Genomic DNA, 17,542 nt, shown 5'->3' on the forward strand with positions numbered 1-17,542 from the left:
TCAAAAGGAAGCACACGCGCTGCGGCTTGTGTGCGGCTGCTGCTGGAGTGATCGTGTGCCCCGACGCACCATTCTGTTGCGCCTTCTCGCGACCGTACGACTCTTCCTGTGACTTGGATGCAGTCTCCTCCACGGTGACGGCACTGCTGTAATAATACCCTCTCGCCCCTCCTGGAGACTGGTAGCGAGAGGAGGAGAGCATCCACCCAGCCCTACACACACACCCACACACACACCCACACATAAACGAGGCGATGAGGCGTAGCGCACAGCTGCAGGCATCGCTGCTGCTGCAGCACATCCACCGCTCCTTGCCGGCGCTGCAGAAGCTCTACGCCTGCGCGACCTCGCAGCAGCTAGCGGGTGGGACCGCAGCGGCACAGCTGTGCGATGGTGCTGACGGCCACTGCGTCCGGGCTGCTTTTTCCACGTTTCCCCCAGATCCACAGACTGGAGAGGAGGGCGATCGCGTTCTTCAATTCTTCTGCAAGGAGCTTGACATGGGCGAAGCACCACTGCGACAGTGGCGGCAGAAGTTGCGGAAACGCTCGACGCAGCGCTGGGGTGTACCGGAGGGACCGTCCTTATTGCCGCGCCCACCCACGTCGTCTTTGTCTTCATCACAGACTCTACCCGGCATCCGCGGCGCTGCTGTGAGCGGCAGCACCGTCCCCTGGACGCGTGTTCGCTGTGCCCACGCTACCGCAGCGTCAGCGCCATTGGCGAGCCCTGTTCCTTCGTCGGCTGCTGATGCCGCAGATTCTGCATCCTCGTCGTCCTTCTTGTGGCTGCGGCCGCGATTGCAGGACGTTGCCGTCGTTCGGTCCGCCATGCAGAGCCTCAAATTCATTGTTTCACCTCTCCTGCTCCTTTCCTGTCCTCCGGTGGTGGTTGCATCGCCGCCGCGCGCAGGCAGTCCTGGCGCCAGCGCCGCTGTCCATCATGACACAGCGCGGCCCACATCGTACGAGGAGTGCAGTCGCTGGTATGCCACCCGACCCATCCCGGCTGGCATGTTTCTCATGAGCCTTCCAACAGAGGCGGTGCTCTTCGCCAACCCGCCGCCGGCTACGGATCCGCTGCTTACGTTCTACATGCAAGTGGAGGAGCTTGTGGGGCAGCTGGTGAGCGCCGTCGCGGACGTCACCGCGCCGCATCACGGCTACGCATCCTACCTGTGCGACAGCGTTGTGCCGAGCCGAAATTTGCCGTTCCTCACGACAGCGGATGTGCAGCAGCTTTTCAGGACGACGACCGACGGGTCGGCGGCGCCGTTACCCCACGTGCCGGCACACGCCGCTGATGTGGGCGAGGACGCCAGCGGCGTCGCGGAAAGCCCGGCGCTTTCACTCGTGTCCTTTTTCCGCGAAGACATGGCTGGCGAGCCGCTCAGTGCTTACCTGCGCACGCGCCTCTCACGCCCCGAGTATGCGTGGTGGGTCAGCCTCGTCCTCTCCCACCGCGCCGGCACCACGAGTCTGCTGCCCATGATTGACAAGCTGAACCACAGCCCTTTCCCGAACTGCTACTACACCATGGCCACCGAGGACACCATGTGCGGCATCGACGTCCTTGACAACCTCCTGGCTGGCGTGCCGGGAGAGCTGCTCTACCAGCCGTACGTGCACGTCTTTGCGTTGCGCGATATACCGGCCGGCGCAGAGCTGACCTTGTGCTACGCCTCGGCGTCCGATGGGGCGTACAAGCCTGCCGGTCGGCATCAGCCCTCACCGTCCTCGTCCCTGCCTTCGAGGAAGAGGGGCGGTGCGCGTCGGCATGCCAGCGCTACGCCTGCAGCCGCAGAAGATGTGGAGGAGGTGATGCGTGCTCTATTCCCTGACTCCGACGTAGCCGCACTAATGGAAAGCTGTGATGGCATCAGCAGCGGCGGCGCCGAGGTCGACCCTGCCTTCACTTCTCAACTTCGGCGGCTGCAACACCCCGGGAGACAAGAGGTCGACACGCCTGAGGGCAAGGCAAGCTGGCTGCTCCAGTGGGGCTTTGTGCCGCCGTGCGATGCCCTCTACAGCGCGCAGGACTTGCGCGAAATGGCGGCGCTGATCGCGGAGCGGCGCGTGGATATGCGATCGTCGCTGTTTCCGCGAGTCGAGTGAGTCAGGGACGGTCGCCGCCATCAGAGGTTGGTGGTGATGGTGGATCTTCTGCCGCGGGCGTTTGCGCACTTTCGGACACCTCCCGTGCTCCCTCCCTTCCCCCTTCCCTCCAATACACACAGCCAGTGCTGCTCATGTCTGTGCCTGCCCATGCGCACGGTATCGCAGGGGGCCCCGAGGGGCCTTGGCTTCTTCTTTGCTTCGGTATGCTCGTCTCGGTGGGGAAGTTGGGGGGGGAGAGGGGGGCCATCATGGGCAGAACATGTGTTCCTCCCTCCCCATTTCGTCTCTCGGCATCTTCACCCATTATACACAAGCACCACCTAACACCCAAGCAAGCAATGTATGAGCTCTCCTCAACGCGGAGGACGGAAAGCAAATGCCCATAGGGAGGGGGCACTTGAGCGCCCGTGTCTGCTTTCGGCATCAACCCTTCTACCGCTGCTGCTCCCCGCCCGCACCACACCACGTAGGTGCACACGCTGCCATCTGGGCGGCTCGCAGGTCACTGCTCAGAAACTCCATCCTATCCCTTCCCTTCCCCTCATCACACCACAAAAGCAGCTACATCGGCGAGAGTCTCTCTCTCTGTGCTTGTGTGTCGTCACGTATGGTCCGCACATGTACATCTTTGCCTCCACTCCTCATCTCTCTTTCGACCTCTCTGCATGAAATCACGACCCACCCCCTACTTCCCCCAGCTCCCGCGGCACTCAAGCACGCCTCACCGCACACATATCTTCATGAGCGCTTGCATTGCATATCCTTGTGTCCTGTCGTCATGTGCGTCTTGTGTGCCGTAGACGCCTTCCTATCGCACGCACGTGCGCGCTCGAGTCGGCGGACTGGGAAGGTGAAGCACCGCGAACATCGACTGTTGCCGTAGTGGCGCCGTCCGCACCCTTATGTTCTGTGTTTCTGCTGTACGATTCGTTTTCGCCTTTCCCTTCCTGTGACAGTTCTTTGCGTTTCGTGTCGCACTGCATGCGAGCGCCGGCGCTGCGGAGTGAGTGGTGAACGTCTGCGTGCGTCTCGGGCGTGGGTTCCTTTGTGCTTTGCATCGCTTGCCTGCGCACTCCATAATAGCACGAGGAATGAGGAGCACGCTGCCCAAGGTGCGCAGTTCAAGCGACACGACAGACAGCTGTAATGAAGCTGCGCGTGCATAAAACTGCTAAACACACATGCAGACACTTTTGTGCACGTAGACACATGCCACGCAAACCGCCCTTATCCCTACACATTTTGCCGCCCTCTTTCCTCTCTCGCATTGTCTTCCTGAACACCTCTCTCTGCGTCTTTTATGCGCCTCCTCCTGCCCACTGCGATCACCATCCGTCAGCTCACCGCATTCTGTGTAAGTGTGTGTGTGTGTGTGCCACTCCGATAGTGTAACCGAAAAGGAAGGAGAGTCGCGCGCACAAGAGAGCGAAGGGACGAGAGAGGAGAGGGGTGTGGCACGACTGGGTGGTCGGTTCCAGCCCCCCCCCCCCCCCCCCCCACACACACACACACACACATGTACCTCCTCGGTGATCCGTCTTTCAATCGCTCACTGCCGCTACTCGCATCCTCCTTCTACCTCCCTGCTTTATCCCTATCTCACTCTCCATTTCTCTCTTTGCCCCTCCCTGCGTGCCTCCATCACCATCCCTAATCTCGTCACGGCTGTGCTGCGCACACCCACACATGCTTTTCGATACAGCCTCCGGAACACGCTAGTTGCACCTCCAGAAATACATAACTTTTCTCTTTTCTTCTTTGGGTCCTGATCGCCATGCCACTCGAGCATATCAACCTGGCCCGAGACCGCCTCAACTCCGCTGCTGCTGCCTCGTCAGGTCGCGGCGGCGGCAGCGGTGAGGCGGCCGCACGGCAGGGTGGCGAGAAGTTTGCCGCGACCCCGGAGGAGATGCGTGTAATCCAGGAGAAGATGAAGGATCCCGTCTTTGCGGAGCTCATGCATGAATACATGAAGTCATTGGAGGACCCCGAAACGCGACGCGAGGAGGAGGCGTACCTAGAGCAGGCCGAACGGGAGGCGCGAGAGGGTGGCGACTTCAGCTTCGAGTTTGTGTTTCCGCGTGCCGCGTTTGTATTGGAGCTGCTGGAGCCGTCGAACACGGCGGTGTCGGCGGCGGAGCTTAAGAAGCTGGGCCTTGACGCGTCCGCCGCAACACGAACCGCGGTGAAAAACAGCGGTGCCCGCTGTTTTTTGAACGTCTGCTCAAGCGAAAAGGTGAAGGCTTTCACCGAGCACACCACGGGAGACGCCAGGGGGAGCAACTGGGAGGTGCCAGTGTCCGTGTCGCAACGGCGCGTGGAGGCGTACCAGCCAGTGAAGTCTAGCCCAACCGCATCGATCCCGGCCGAGTACGCAGCGGCGTGCAGCATTGCATCTGCGTCATTGTCCTCACCGTCGGTGTGCGTCGTGCGCGATGTCGTGTTCCACCCCTCAACGCTCGCCCTGGCAGAGCGTAGCACGCGCTTTATGTGCTTCTTGACGGAGATCGCTGTCGAGCACATCAACAACGGCTATGGGGAGTCGAACGGCTTCCAGTTCCGCCGCCTGCCCAGCAGCATCGTGTCCATTGGCACCCCGCAGAATCAAACAATTCGATCCTCGTCGCGGGCGGGCGGGTCGCCGTTCGACGTGGACCCGCGCGCGCCGGTGCTTACAAGGCCAACGAAGAACTGGCCGACTGTCAAAGACAGCAACTGCAGCCGAAGCGCTGCGTCGCCGCCCCCTAGCACCACTTCTGCCAAGGCGCCGACGTCGTCGGGTACTCAAGGCGCGAACGCGCCGCGCGGCGTCGTGAGCGAGGCCGCTGCTGCCTCCGCACCCTCGCCGAGAACTTCGACGCTGCCGCCGTACACAGTAACCCACCGCGGCTCCGTCGATCTCACAGATGCATGGCAGTGGAGGGTTTCGGATAAGCGCGTCGGGGTGCCCGAGGAGTTGATCGTGAAGATAACGTTTGCCGGGGTGCGACGAGCTGCAATGTTGGATATCACCATCACCCCAGACGGCCAGGCAGTGCGCATCGACCCCACCGAGGGCCAGAGCCGCTATGAGGGGCTGCTTGTGTTGCCCTTCACGGTGGAGGAGGCGCCCCTGAAAGCCCAGTTCGACTGCTCGCGCGGCGTGCTTACGTTGACGCTGAAGGTGGTGCCGCCCCCGCTCCCAGATGGCGTGCCGAGCGCGGAGCAGCTGCGCAAGACACTGCAGGGCGAGGCGGGAGACGCGGTGGACGAGTGCATCGGTGAGGGCTCACAGCAGGCAACCGGAAGTCGACCGGCTCAGCCGCAGTCGCCTCCTGCCGCGCCAAGTCCTCTGGCTGCTGCGGCGGAGGCGGAGGCGCTCGCCGAAGAGGCAGCTGTATCACCCGCATCAGTCACGCGTGCTGAGTCGCCAATGGCGGCTCCCGCGGAGCCGCCGGTGCCGACCACTGCCGCACCGACCGCAAGCGGCCCTGAATTGGCGCACATCGGCGACCAGTATCGTGTGGCCGAGATGATGGCGCAAGTGCGGGCCGCGCGAGAGGCGCGGGAGGCAGCGGCTGCTGCCGTGACGGCCACAGATGACGCCGATGTCGCAAAGGCTGATGCCTCGGCACCCGCCCCTGCGTCTGCGCCCGCCGCTGCTTTGTGTGCGCCTACAGACAGTGGCAGCGAGAAGTCTGCCCAGAAAATGCAGCACGCGGCTGTCAGTACTGCGGGGGGCAGCGCCCTGTTAGAGATCACTGCTGCGCAAGAGACGTCACAGGAAGCGATTCCGTTTATTTGCAAAGGACCTGCGAAGACGGCGGCCCTGACGGCCGCCGCCGACGTCAGCGACGAAGAAGGCGACGACATGGCGACTCTGCGCGCACGTCAGCAGGCCTGGGTGACCATGATAGAGACGGAGATGCAAGTGGCGAAGGCGCGCGAGGAGGCTGAGGCTGCTCGAGCGGCGCAGGAGACAGCGGCACAGGCAGCGAAAGCCCGTCGTAAGATTGCGGCGGAAAAGGAGCTGGAGCGACTAACCCACGTTGCCAAGGCGAAACGGGACTCGCTACCTTTGTCGAACAAGTACATCTTCTCTATCGACTAAGAGGCGCCTGCATGTGATGGCGGTGAGACGGCGAAACAAGGAGAGCGCCTGCGCGTTCGGCCCTCCCTTCCTGCCCTTCCTCTTGCGTCTGTCTCCATGCTTCTGTTGGCCGCCTGTGCCTTTTCTTCTTATCCGGTGTCTGTGCCCATGCTTCGGTGTGCTGCAGGATGTATATTTGCCTCCCCGTGTGTTGGAAGCCCTGGACCGGGGGTGGGGGGAGGGAGGAAGGAGGGCCGTCGAGGGGCGAAGACGCAGACATTTCATTACGTTCCTCGTCACGATCTCTGCACCTCCTCCCCCCCGCACGCACACTCTTTCGTCTGCACACGACATCCTCCGCACAGGGTGAGAGAAGGGATGGGATTGAGGGGGGGGGGCGGCGGTACCTCCACCGAACGACAGCGGAGGTACCGCCGCAACTCTCCCTACTGGCGCGGCCCTTGCTCACACAACGGACACAGACCACGGAACACAGCTGCCCCCCCCCCCCCCCCCCCCCACACACACACACCCACACACCCACACACACAAAAAAAAACGCTGCCGTCAACCTGCCACGTCCACCGCCTCCTACTCCCCTCCACCTCGCTAGCTCGATGTGCGGATGCGTTTCGCTTGCTTGTCGTTCTGGCCGTGCCGATACGGCGGGTGGTCGTGTGATACCCTGCCCCCTTTTCGACTTGTCAGCCAGGTCTGCGCCAAGGAGTCGAGTAGGTGATGGGAGGGTCCAACTCCATCTCACACATCGGCGCACAAACACACAGTAAGACACACAGAGATGGTAGCCCCTCCAAGCAGAAGGCGTGTGTCGTGCTCTGCAGCTTCATCTCTACATCGCTTCCTTATGCGTCCACACTTCACCTGCTTGGTTCTCCTCCTCTCTCTATCTCGATGGTGCTTCAGCGCATGCCATCGTCACTTGGGGTGGGTGCAGTACACCTATATATATATATATATACATACACACGCCCATATACATACACAAGCAAGCACGAAGCAGCGAGCAACACGCGCCTGTCCCCACCTCCACCGCGACACGCGTAAGCAGCGATTTTGGCATACACTTCGTTTCTCTGCTGCTCTCTGTGGTGCTCCAGTGCGCATCGGCAAGGGAGGCGAAGGGGCGCGCTTCAACGTAAAGATAGAGCAAAACACGAAGGTGTGGTGAGAGATCGACGCCGCTCATTGCGCCGTTGCAGTGTGGCTGCGACTGCGGGAGGTTACTGTGCATAGAAGAGACGAAGTGGCGGCACTCGAAAAGATACAGGAGAAGATCTCGAAGGCAGAGCGCAATAACCGCTGCAACAACACCGGTGCGTTGACGCTCGCGCTTTGCAGAGGCCCAGAGAAGAGAAGGGCGAGGATACTCGGTATTTTTCCTGTCCGCCTCTGAATCTGCAGTCGCCTTCCTCCCCATTCTCCGGTCCTCTTCCTCGCTCTCCCTCTCCGCCACCGCCTCCCTCGCTGCTCACTGTATTATTACGCTGCATAGATAACACCACGACAGAGACTTGTGGGCTTCTCTCTCTTTTCTTTTGGGTGTTTCTACTCTGCTGGTGCGCCACCTGCTTGGCCACGGCGCCGTGCTCTTCTTCCCTCTTTTGCCTCCCCCCACTCCCCCACTCCCCCACTCCCACCCCTGTCCTCCTTCGCCACCTTTTGTTTTGGTTTGTCGTAGCTAGTTCACCGCCTCCACTCGCCTCGCCCGTGAGTGCGTGTGTGCGTGTGGAGGTCGTCATCGTCCGCGCAGGCCGCGTTCTCTTTGTGTTCCATTGTCGTGTGCTTTCCTATGGTTGATTGGTTTAGTTGGTTGTCCACCTGCTACCCCATCTCACTGCTGCTGCTGTTCTCTTTGTCTTATTTTGCGTTGATATAGTTTTTCGATTCCCTGCGTGTAAGCTTCAGCACACACACACACACACACACACACACACACACACACACACACACACACACACACGCAGAGTGCACAGAAAAAAGAGCATACGCACGCATCCGTCGCACAGAGGTGAGCAGCCCCCCTCTTGCTCTTTCCTGCTCTGCACTTATCTCTATGTTTGCCTCCTGGCCAGCAACACATTAAAGAGGTCAGTGAACACGACGCGGAGGCTACTTTGTGCGAGCCCTCGCTCGCCCTCTCGTGCGCGCGTCCGAAGAGAAGGAATCGAACCCACTGACCACGCAAGAGACGACTCGCTTAGACGAGAATGTCTGTTACAGGCCCATCCTCTGCTGCTGCCACGCCGGCAAGGGGCGGCAGGACCAGTGCGGCGGACCGACCGCACCGAGAGCCACAGCACGGTCTCGGTGCCGGCTCCACCATCACTATCTCCAGAGGTGACGACAGCGGCAGTGGTGACAGACTACTAACGGGCGCTAAGCACGACGTGCAATACTTTGATGTGCTTCATCCAATCCTTCTGAGTCACGTGCGCCGTGCCAACAGTGACGGTGTGCTGGCGCTTCTGTCACTGCCTAGCATTGCGGAGAGCGACGTTTTCTGGCGCACGTGCACATATCGTGAGGGGCTGGTGGCTGCCGTGCTGATTCACGTCATGGAGCACACGGGGCAGTTGACTGTCCCGGCAAGCTCACCCACGTTGTCGACGTTCGCATCTGAAGCTGCTAGCCCTCCTGGCATACTTGTGGATTCTAACGAGCGAGCTGACGATTCTCGAGCTTGCTCACCGGAGCCGACCCCGCAGACGAGGAGGCAGCCGTCGCTGCCATCACCCTCACCTCACTCCTCTCCAGCGCCATCAGTGCCGTCTGACGCCATCATTGTGGCCGACGATGGGCTCTCGCCGGTGTCTCACTCGCCTCGCATTACTCCCCTCACCGTCGATGACCTTCACGTGCTGCTGCATCTCTGCTCACGCGAAGGAGCCGAGGCTGAGGCATCATGCGGCGGGCGCCAGAGTGTTTCTTCACCGCAGAGGCGCAAGAGCTCAGACAGCGCAGAGAGGCCCTGCGTTCTCGATCGATGCCACCCGCCCGCGCTTGCCTCGCTCCTGCGGGTAGGCAGGGCGCTACGGCAGCGGCGCAGCAGCAGCAGCACATCGACAACAGGCGCAGGCACTTCCAGCCGGCAGCGTCGGCGAGCTGGGGCCCTGCGGGAAGCGGGGTCGGATATGGATCTGGGGCTGTACATACAAAGCGTTATGCGCCGATTGGAGGCCATGAAAGGTGCGCAGACGCAGTTGGGGGCGCACAGCCTTGACGCCCCTGCGGTGACAACGCGCAAACGACCTCGATCGAGCGATTCACCGACAACCTCGTCGGCCAGCGCCAGCCGTGGAGGCAAGACGACTGTCATTCCGACCTCATCCGGTCCTGATTCGTTTTGCGGCATGCGTGGAGAGGTGATGGCGGCCGCACCCACGGATGCGGTGGACCTCGCAGCTCTTGCGGCGGTGCTGCAGGAGCGCTGCCATGACATGGTTTACGTGAACCCGCTCAGTGAACGCCTCGCTGCGCCGGCGGCAGTGGAGGAGAGCACAGACAGCACCACCACCACAGCCACGACCATTATGGGCATATCTAGTAGCAACAGCAATGGCAGTCTGACGAACACCGCACATGCAGCTGGCAGCACCACCACGCACGCCACTGCTGGGGTGGCGGCAGAGAGGACATCGATGGCTGACGTGGCGGATGCTGCTCCGGAGGCTGTTTCCGAAGGTGCAGAGGGCGCCGACGCGGATGCTGCCGAGGACATCGACGCGCAGGTTGCGTCTGGCGGGCTCGACGCCGTGGCACTGCTGCGCCGCATTCCTGCCATCAGCGCAACGCGCTGGGCGTTGCCGAGCGGTGCGCGTCGCGCGAGCAACAGCGGTGCTGGTGAAACTGGCGCTAGAGCACAGCGTTTTTTTTCGGTCACGGAGACCACGGCAATGGCGCGGCTGGGCGGCGCGTCTGTTGCTGCGCCCTCATCGTCGCCGTCGAGGCCACTGCCGCGCTCCTCGACTCCCACGACGGCGGCGGTGCTGCCAGCGCGCGACAACGAAGAGGAGGAGCGCGTCTCTGCAGCCATTCGCGCTTTTGACGCCTTCACCACTGCGCTCGAGCAATCAGCCGCCACCACAGCCGGTGTGCCCGCGGGCCCGCCGCAGTCCTCCCTGGCGCTGTCTGCGCCGCCGTCGTCGTCCGCCGGGAACCCCAGCAGCCGCCGCGCTGCCGCGCGGCTCGCGACGTCCGGTGCCCTTCATCCGCGGCCCCCGGTGCTACCGCCGTCTTCGACCTCTAAAGTTCGGCGCCGACACAAGTTCAGCCCTCAAGAAGACGCCGCCATTCTCCACGGAGTCGCGCGCTTTGGGCAGATGAGCGGCTCCTTCCAGTACATCTTGCACGCCTACCGAAGCGTGTGGCGGGCCGGCAGAACAGCGCTGCACCTGTACGACCACTGGCGTGGTGCATTGCGTCGGCGCGCTGTTGCGGCTGCCAGTGGCGAGGCGACGAGCCACGCAGACAGAAGCGCCTTCAACGAAGCGCTTGATGGCGTGGATGATGCAGAGCGTGTGTCCCCCATCTACCCTGCAACGCCGGACTGCGGGCAGGACCTGAGCTCGGACATCGAAGACTTCTCTGATGATTCGTGAAGCTCAGTGCGACGCCGCTGACGGTGCGGGGAGGAAGTAGGTGAGTAGGTGAAAGGCACAGCAGTGAGTCGCACTCCTGTGTATGGACCAGCGACACTCGCACGGAGAATGCGCAGGCGCTGTCTCTCTGTCGCCACCGCCTTCGGTTGCGCGCTCGTGTGTGGCGGTCGGCGCGAGAGTGCCAGGCCTCTGTGTTTTCTTTGGTTGTTTTTTGCTCCTCTTCCTTCGCGTTCATTGCATTGTCGTCGTTCTTTGGCGTCCCCTTCTCGTCGCTCGTCAACCGGCTGTACAGATGTGAGCGGCGTGCCTGTTTTCTGCAAGCACTGTTACCCACAGAAGGAAGGTCAAAGCCCCGCAGGTCCCTTTCGGACAACCTCAGGAAGCAGCGTAGCGTTTCATCATCTCTGCAGACGTGCATGCGCCCGCACGTTTGTATGCGTTTGCATGTGTGCCGCACAGCGCGTGACGCTGCACCAGTCTCCTTCAACTCCCTTTGTTACTGCTGCTGCTGCTACTCCCTGCGTGCATGTTTGCGCACCTGTGTTGCCACCTTCGGGTTTGAGAGTTTCCACTCTCATTCTGAACGCTCTTACACCCTTCTCTCACGCCTCGCTTGACTGCCTGCTCCTCTCTTCATAACCCCCTCCCCCCATTCCGGTGCACGGCTTTCCTGCACATACGCACGCACGGGGATGCATGCATTCACCGCATACCTCAACACGAGCTTGCCCCGCACCTTCCTCTTCCACTTCTCTGTGCGGCATCATAACCCACATAGCGTCCTCATGCGCTGTTCAGCTACCCTTTCTCACCATTGGCACCACTGCTATTTTCGCAGGTCCTTCCGCCTGCTCTCCGTTTTATTTCCTTGATGCACTCTTACACTGCCAAGCACCATACAATGCAAGCAACGCGCCAAATCGCTCAGGCTCCCGTCACTTCATAGACAAGCCTTCCTCCTTTCGCTTCTCTGTCTCTCTCTCTCTCAGACTCGCCCCACACAAGCTCTATACACACAGCAGCACGCACCCTATTCCGCGTAGCCACGGTTTAGTCGTCGAGCCCCTACTTCCCCTCCCCCTAAGTCTTGCACGCACGTCTATCGAATCACGCATCTGAAAAGGTACGCAGAACCCCCACGACGGCGCCGAGTTGGCGTTGCGCCCGTATTTCCGCGCGAGTACACGCACCACCAGCCGACACTCTGCGCACCATTCTTCCCCCCCCCCCCCCCGTCCCCACCACCTTTTTTTTGGCTCTCTCACACGCACGGCTCACCTTTTCTGTACTTCAACGGCACACTTTTTCCCCTCGTTTCCTTTTCCTTTCATTCCTTCCTCTCCCCACACTTCCTTTAAACTGTCCTTCACACGCGCTTCTTCTTCCGTCTGCCAAAAACAAAAAACGAAAGCGTGCGCAACATCGAAACACCCCCTATATATATATACACACACACACACACACGCAGACATACACAACTAAACAAGCAAACAGCGATCCCGTCTGCTTGACCTAACACGGATACACAGCCATGACCGCTTCTACCAAGAATGCTGCTCTCACCGAGTCCAAGGCGCCGGCGCCGCCCCTCCCGATCTGGCAGACGCTTGGCGTGTCAGGCTTCGCCGGCATGTTTGGCTGGTGCTTCACGCACCCCTTCGAGATGTGGAAAAACACGGTGATGATGGCGGCGCCCGGGACAAGCCAGCTAGATTCCTTAAAGGCGACGGCGCGGAAGGGCTTCTACACAGGTCTGTCTAGTGGCCTGATGCGCCAGTTGATCTACACAACCGCCCGTCTGGGCTGCTACCCGAGTTTTCGCGATGGCATCCTGGAGGGTGAGGTTGCGCTGGGGCTGAAGAGGTCCGCGGACCCTGCTGGCGCGACGGCGCTCGACCGCGCTCTCGCCGGCGCGTCTGCTGGCGTCTTTGCCTCCTTCCTGTCCTCTCCGGTGGAGGTGTGCTTGGTTCTGCAGACCACGAGCAAAGGCAAGGAGAGGCTGTCCATGCTGCAGGCCTGCAACAGTGTTCTGAAGAGCCGCGGTGTGACTGGGCTGTGGAGCGGCTTTGGCGCTCTGGCGTCGCGTGCGGCGCTGGTGGGCGTGTCGCAGGTGGCGGTGCACGACCAGGTGCTGACGATGTTGCGCAAACGCAACGTGAAGCGCGCGGACCCGCTCGGCGACAACGTCGTCGTCAACATCGCGAGTGTGATCACAGCCTTGTTCTACAGCATTGTGACGATGCCAGTGGAGGTGGCGCGTGTGCGGATGTCGGCGGAGGCAAAGCTCAGCGCTGGTGCGGAGCGGAGGTACCACAACGTTGTGCAGTGCATTGGCCGCATCTTCAAGGAGGAGGGTTTGCTGGCCATGTACGACTCGTATCTGCCGTACTTTTCTCGCTGCGCGTCACAAACGGTTATTTGCTTCTTTGTGATCGAGTACTTGACGCGTGAGCTGCGTGAGCGGCAGAAGGCGAAGACGAACCTCATCAAGTGACCCCATCGGGAGCGTTCAGCACGGGCGCGGTTGGGATGGGGAGAAAGCGGATGCGCCACCGTGCGCGCGGACGTGAGGATGTTGGACGGACGAGTGGCGATGGACTCGATCGTTGGGGGGGGGTTAGCTGAGTGAGGGGGAAGAGGGAGGAAGGACATGCGCGCTGGTGTGCACAGTTACTTGTGCGCTATTTGCTCCCCCGCTCATGTCCGTCACTGAGAATTCGCATTCTAACGAAGTTGTGTGCGTGTGTCTCATCTTTTCGTTGATAGTTTCTTCCTCCTCCCTTGTCTTGCTCCTCCCCCTCTCCACGAACACTTGCTACCTCACCCTCTGTCCCTCCGTGGCTGCATTAGCCATCCGACAGGCTCTGCGTACGACCTCCTCCCTCTTCACTCACACACGCAGACGCAGGCACGCTCCTCCGCTCGTTTTTTGTTTTGTGACTATTCACTGATCTGCAAGCGTTCTTTGGTTCTCTCTTCTTCTGCCGGACGTCGTCCCTCCCCGCCCTCACCTCCCACTCTGCCATCTTTTCTTGCCTCTATTCTTTTCGTCGTTGCTTTGTTGCTGTGAGGGGGTGGGTGGTGGGAGGCTGGATACAGCACGCTTGACTGGATGGGTGGGGTGCTGTGGTGGGTGTGACGGGGTGGGTGGTGGTGGTGGCGACGGTGATGGCTGCGCTGGCAGAGGCGGCGGCCCCTTTTCCGTTCTCTTGATTCTCTGCTCTTTCGCATATCGTTGCCACCGCTCTCTCCATTGTTTCTGTGCGGCTCTGCAGGTACAACCATGGACAAGCATCTCCCTCTCCCTCCGTGCGTGCATTCTTGTGTGCGAGCACGGCAGTGCTCTTTTCGTTCTCGCTCATGTGCGTGTGTGTGTGTGTGTGTGTTGAGCTGGGACTCGTACATGAGGCGTATCCCGGCGACCACTGCTGCCGTTGTCTCTGTCTCTCTCTGCTGCTTGCATTCTTGTTTTCGACAACTTATTATCACAGACGGGACACGTTGGGAAAGAAGAAATTGAGGGCACGGGAGGGGTGCGATGGGGGGTGAGGGGGCATGCTGGGGAGGTGGGGCAGGCCGCTGGGGGCGACCGTGATGCCACTTGCTCCAGGTGCAGGCCATGCGCGTGCGATTGCCAGCTTCTTCGACTTGCCCCGTATGGCTGCTGCTCTTCATCCCTTTCCGGCCCCCACCACGGCTTGACAAGTGACGGCCGCCCGCTCTCTCTCCCGTACATCAGGCTACTGCTGAAGGATATCACATGCTTTCGTGCTTTACGCCCCTCCCTCTCCAACTCTGAACGCCGTCCGTGTGGTGCCGTGAAGAGGCAGATCGATCCACCAAAGTGCACACGAATGGAGGCGACTGCAGCAAAACAGCGCAAAAACAAAAACAGAGCACAAGACAGGACGGACGTGGCTGGGTGGGGTGCCAGCGACAGAGTGATCGCTGGACCATACGGGGGAACGGCGTTGCCTTTCGATTAGCCTTTCTCTGTATGTGTCAACGCGTGTGCCACGTCCGTCGGCTGAGTGAGGGGGGAGGGAGGATGCATCTGCACCCCTTCCTGGTTCTTTTTCCTCGTGCCGCTGCACGTCACCGTGCGCAGCTCACGTCGCTCTCCTCGCCACACCTTCCTGCATCTCCCTGCGCTGGCTGATCACCGCAGTGCTTTTTGCTTGTTTTTGCACCGATACACGGTCACGTATCCCGCCACCTCTACTCTCTCGCTCTCTCTCCCTCTCTCCATCCAAAAAATCGCCACACTCGCCCAACCCTCTCGACGTCCCCCTTCTCCGCCCCTCTTCACCCGCGTCTGTGCCTACCTCTGCGCGCGGTCCGTTGACGCACCTAACGACGGGCCTAAGACCACAGCGCAACCACCATCGCGAATACGATAACCAAAGGCCGCTGTTTCTACCACCGCCCCAGCTACCGCTGACGTAGGTGTTGCACCGCTCTTCTCCGTGAGCGTTTCTCCCTCATCCCGCTCTCCTTCTCTTTACGCCTCGCTCCAAACCTCCTTCGTCATGTCTCCACAGACCGCTTCAGCGCCCAAGGCGCCGGCGCCGCCCCTCCCGCTCTGGCAGACGCTTGGCGTGTCAGGCTTCGCCGGCATGTTTGGCTGGTGCTTCACGCACCCCTTCGAGATGTGGAAAAACACGGTGATGATGGCGGCGCCCGGGACAAGCCAGCTAGATTCCTTAAAGGCGACGGCGCGGAAGGGCTTCTACACAGGTCTGTCTAGTGGCCTGATGCGCCAGTTGATCTACACAACCGCCCGTCTGGGCTTCTACCCGAGTTTTCGCGATGGCATCCTGGAGGGTGAGGTTGCGCTGGGGCTGAAGAGGTCCGCGGACCCTGCTGGCGCGACGGCGCTCGACCGCGCTCTCGCCGGCGCGTCTGCTGGCGTCTTTGCCTCCTTCCTGTCCTCTCCGGTGGAGGTGTGCCTGGTTCTGCAGACCACGAGCAAAGGCAAGGAGAGGCTGTCCATGCTGCAGGCCTGCAACAGTGTTCTGAAGAGCCGCGGTGTGACTGGGCTGTGGAGCGGCTTTGGCGCTCTGGCGTCGCGTGCGGCGCTGGTGGGCGTGTCGCAGGTGGCGGTGCACGACCAGGTGCTGACGATGTTGCGCAAACGCAACGTGAAGCGCGCGGACCCGCTCGGCGACAACGTCGTCGTCAACATCGCGAGTGTGATCACAGCCTTGTTCTGCAGCATTGTGACGATGCCGATGGAGGTGGCGCGTGTGCGGATGTCGGCGGAGGCAAAGCTCAGCGCTGGTGCGGAGCGGAGGTACCACAACGTTGTGCAGTGCATTGGCCGCATCTTCAAGGAGGAGGGTTTGCTGGCCATGTACGACTCGTATCTGCCGTACTTTTCTCGCTGCGCGTCACAAACGGTTATTTGCTTCTTTGTGATCGAGTACTTGACGCGTGAGCTGCGTGAGCGGCAGAAGGCGAAGACGAACCTCATCAAGTGACCCCATCGGGAGCGTTCAGCACGGGCGCGGTTGGGATGGGGAGAAAGCGGATGCGCCACCGTGCGCGCGGACGTGAGGATGTTGGACGGACGAGTGGCGATGGACTCGATCGTTGGGGGGGGTTAGCTGAGTGAGGGGGAAGAGGGAGGAAGGACATGCGCGCTGGTGTGCACAGTTACTTGTGCGCTATTTGCTCCCCCGCTCATGTCCGTCACTGAGAATTCGCATTCTAACGAAGTTGTGTGCGTGTGTCTCATCTTTTCGTTGATAGTTTCTTCCTCCTCCCTTGTCTTGCTCCTCCCCCTCTCCACGAACACTTGCTACCTCACCCTCTGTCCCTCCGTGGCTGCATTAGCCATCCGACAGGCTCTGCGTACGACCTCCTCCCTCTTCACTCACACACGCAGACGCAGGCACGCTCCTCCGCTCGTTTTTTGTTTTGTGACTATTCACTGATCTGCAAGCGTTCTTTGGTTCTCTCTTCTTCTGCCGGACGTCGTCCCTCCCCGCCCTCACCTCCCACTCTGCCATCTTTTCTTGCCTCTATTCTTTTCGTCGTTGCTTTGTTGCTGTGAGGGGGTGGGTGGTGGGAGGCTGGATACAGCACGCTTGACTGGATGGGTGGGGTGCTGTGGTGGGTGTGACGGGGTGGGTGGTGGTGGTGGCGACGGTGATGGCTGCGCTGGCAGAGGCGGCGGCCCCTTTTCCGTTCTCTTGATTCTCTGCTCTTTCGCATATCGTTGCCACCGCTCTCTCCATTGTTTCTGTGCGGCTCTGCAGGTACAACCATGGACAAGCATCTCCCTCTCCCTCCGTGCGTGCATTCTTGTGTGCGAGCACGGCAGTGCTCTTTTCGTTCTCGCTCATGTGCGTGTGTGTGTGTGTGTGTTGAGCTGGGACTCGTACATGAGGCGTATCCCGGCGACCACTGCTGCCGTTGTCTCTGTCTCTCTCTGCTGCTTGCATTCTTGTTTTCGACAACTTATTATCACAGACGGGACACGTTGGGAAAGAAGAAATTGAGGGCACGGGAGGGGTGCGATGGGGGGTGAGGGGGCATGCTGGGGAGGTGGGGCAGGCCGCTGGGGGCGACCGTGATGCCACTTGCTCCAGGTGCAGGCCATGCGCGTGCGATTGCCAGCTTCTTCGACTTGCCCCGTATGGCTGCTGCTCTTCATCCCTTTCCGGCCCCCACCACGGCTTGACAAGTGACGGCCGCCCGCTCTCTCTCCCGTACATCAGGCTACTGCTGAAGGA

At 60.9% G+C, this 17,542-nt stretch overlaps 5 protein-coding genes across 5 annotated transcripts; all 5 read left to right on the top strand.

The window, feature by feature from the left end:
• Window positions 1–254: 254 nt before the first annotated feature.
• Window positions 255–2,114, top strand: LMJF_18_1230 (conserved hypothetical protein; the record flags this gene model as incomplete). The annotated part of the gene is made up of 1 exon (XM_001682477.1): window positions 255–2,114. The coding sequence occupies one exon, from the start codon at window positions 255–257 to the stop codon at window positions 2,112–2,114; it is 1,860 nt and encodes a 619-aa protein (XP_001682529.1).
• Window positions 2,115–3,891: 1,777 nt separating this feature from the next.
• On the top strand, window positions 3,892–6,207 carry LMJF_18_1240 (conserved hypothetical protein; the record flags this gene model as incomplete). Its single annotated transcript, XM_001682478.1, has 1 exon — window positions 3,892–6,207. One exon carries the CDS (start codon window positions 3,892–3,894, stop codon window positions 6,205–6,207), a length of 2,316 nt encoding a protein of 771 aa, XP_001682530.1.
• Window positions 6,208–8,414: 2,207 nt separating this feature from the next.
• On the top strand, window positions 8,415–10,805 carry LMJF_18_1250 (conserved hypothetical protein; the record flags this gene model as incomplete). Its single annotated transcript, XM_001682479.1, has 1 exon — window positions 8,415–10,805. One exon carries the CDS (start codon window positions 8,415–8,417, stop codon window positions 10,803–10,805), a length of 2,391 nt encoding a protein of 796 aa, XP_001682531.1.
• Window positions 10,806–12,336: 1,531 nt separating this feature from the next.
• LMJF_18_1260 (conserved hypothetical protein) lies at window positions 12,337–13,299 on the top strand (the record flags this gene model as incomplete). Its single annotated transcript, XM_001682480.1, has 1 exon — window positions 12,337–13,299. The coding sequence occupies one exon, from the start codon at window positions 12,337–12,339 to the stop codon at window positions 13,297–13,299; it is 963 nt and encodes a 320-aa protein (XP_001682532.1).
• Window positions 13,300–15,334: 2,035 nt separating this feature from the next.
• Window positions 15,335–16,285, top strand: LMJF_18_1265 (conserved hypothetical protein; the record flags this gene model as incomplete). The annotated part of the gene is made up of 1 exon (XM_001682481.1): window positions 15,335–16,285. The coding sequence occupies one exon, from the start codon at window positions 15,335–15,337 to the stop codon at window positions 16,283–16,285; it is 951 nt and encodes a 316-aa protein (XP_001682533.1).
• Window positions 16,286–17,542: the final 1,257 nt, after the last annotated feature.

This window comes from Leishmania major, chromosome 18, assembly GCF_000002725.2.
Source record: "Leishmania major strain Friedlin complete genome, chromosome 18".
Taxonomy (NCBI): domain Eukaryota; phylum Euglenozoa; class Kinetoplastea; order Trypanosomatida; family Trypanosomatidae; genus Leishmania; species Leishmania major.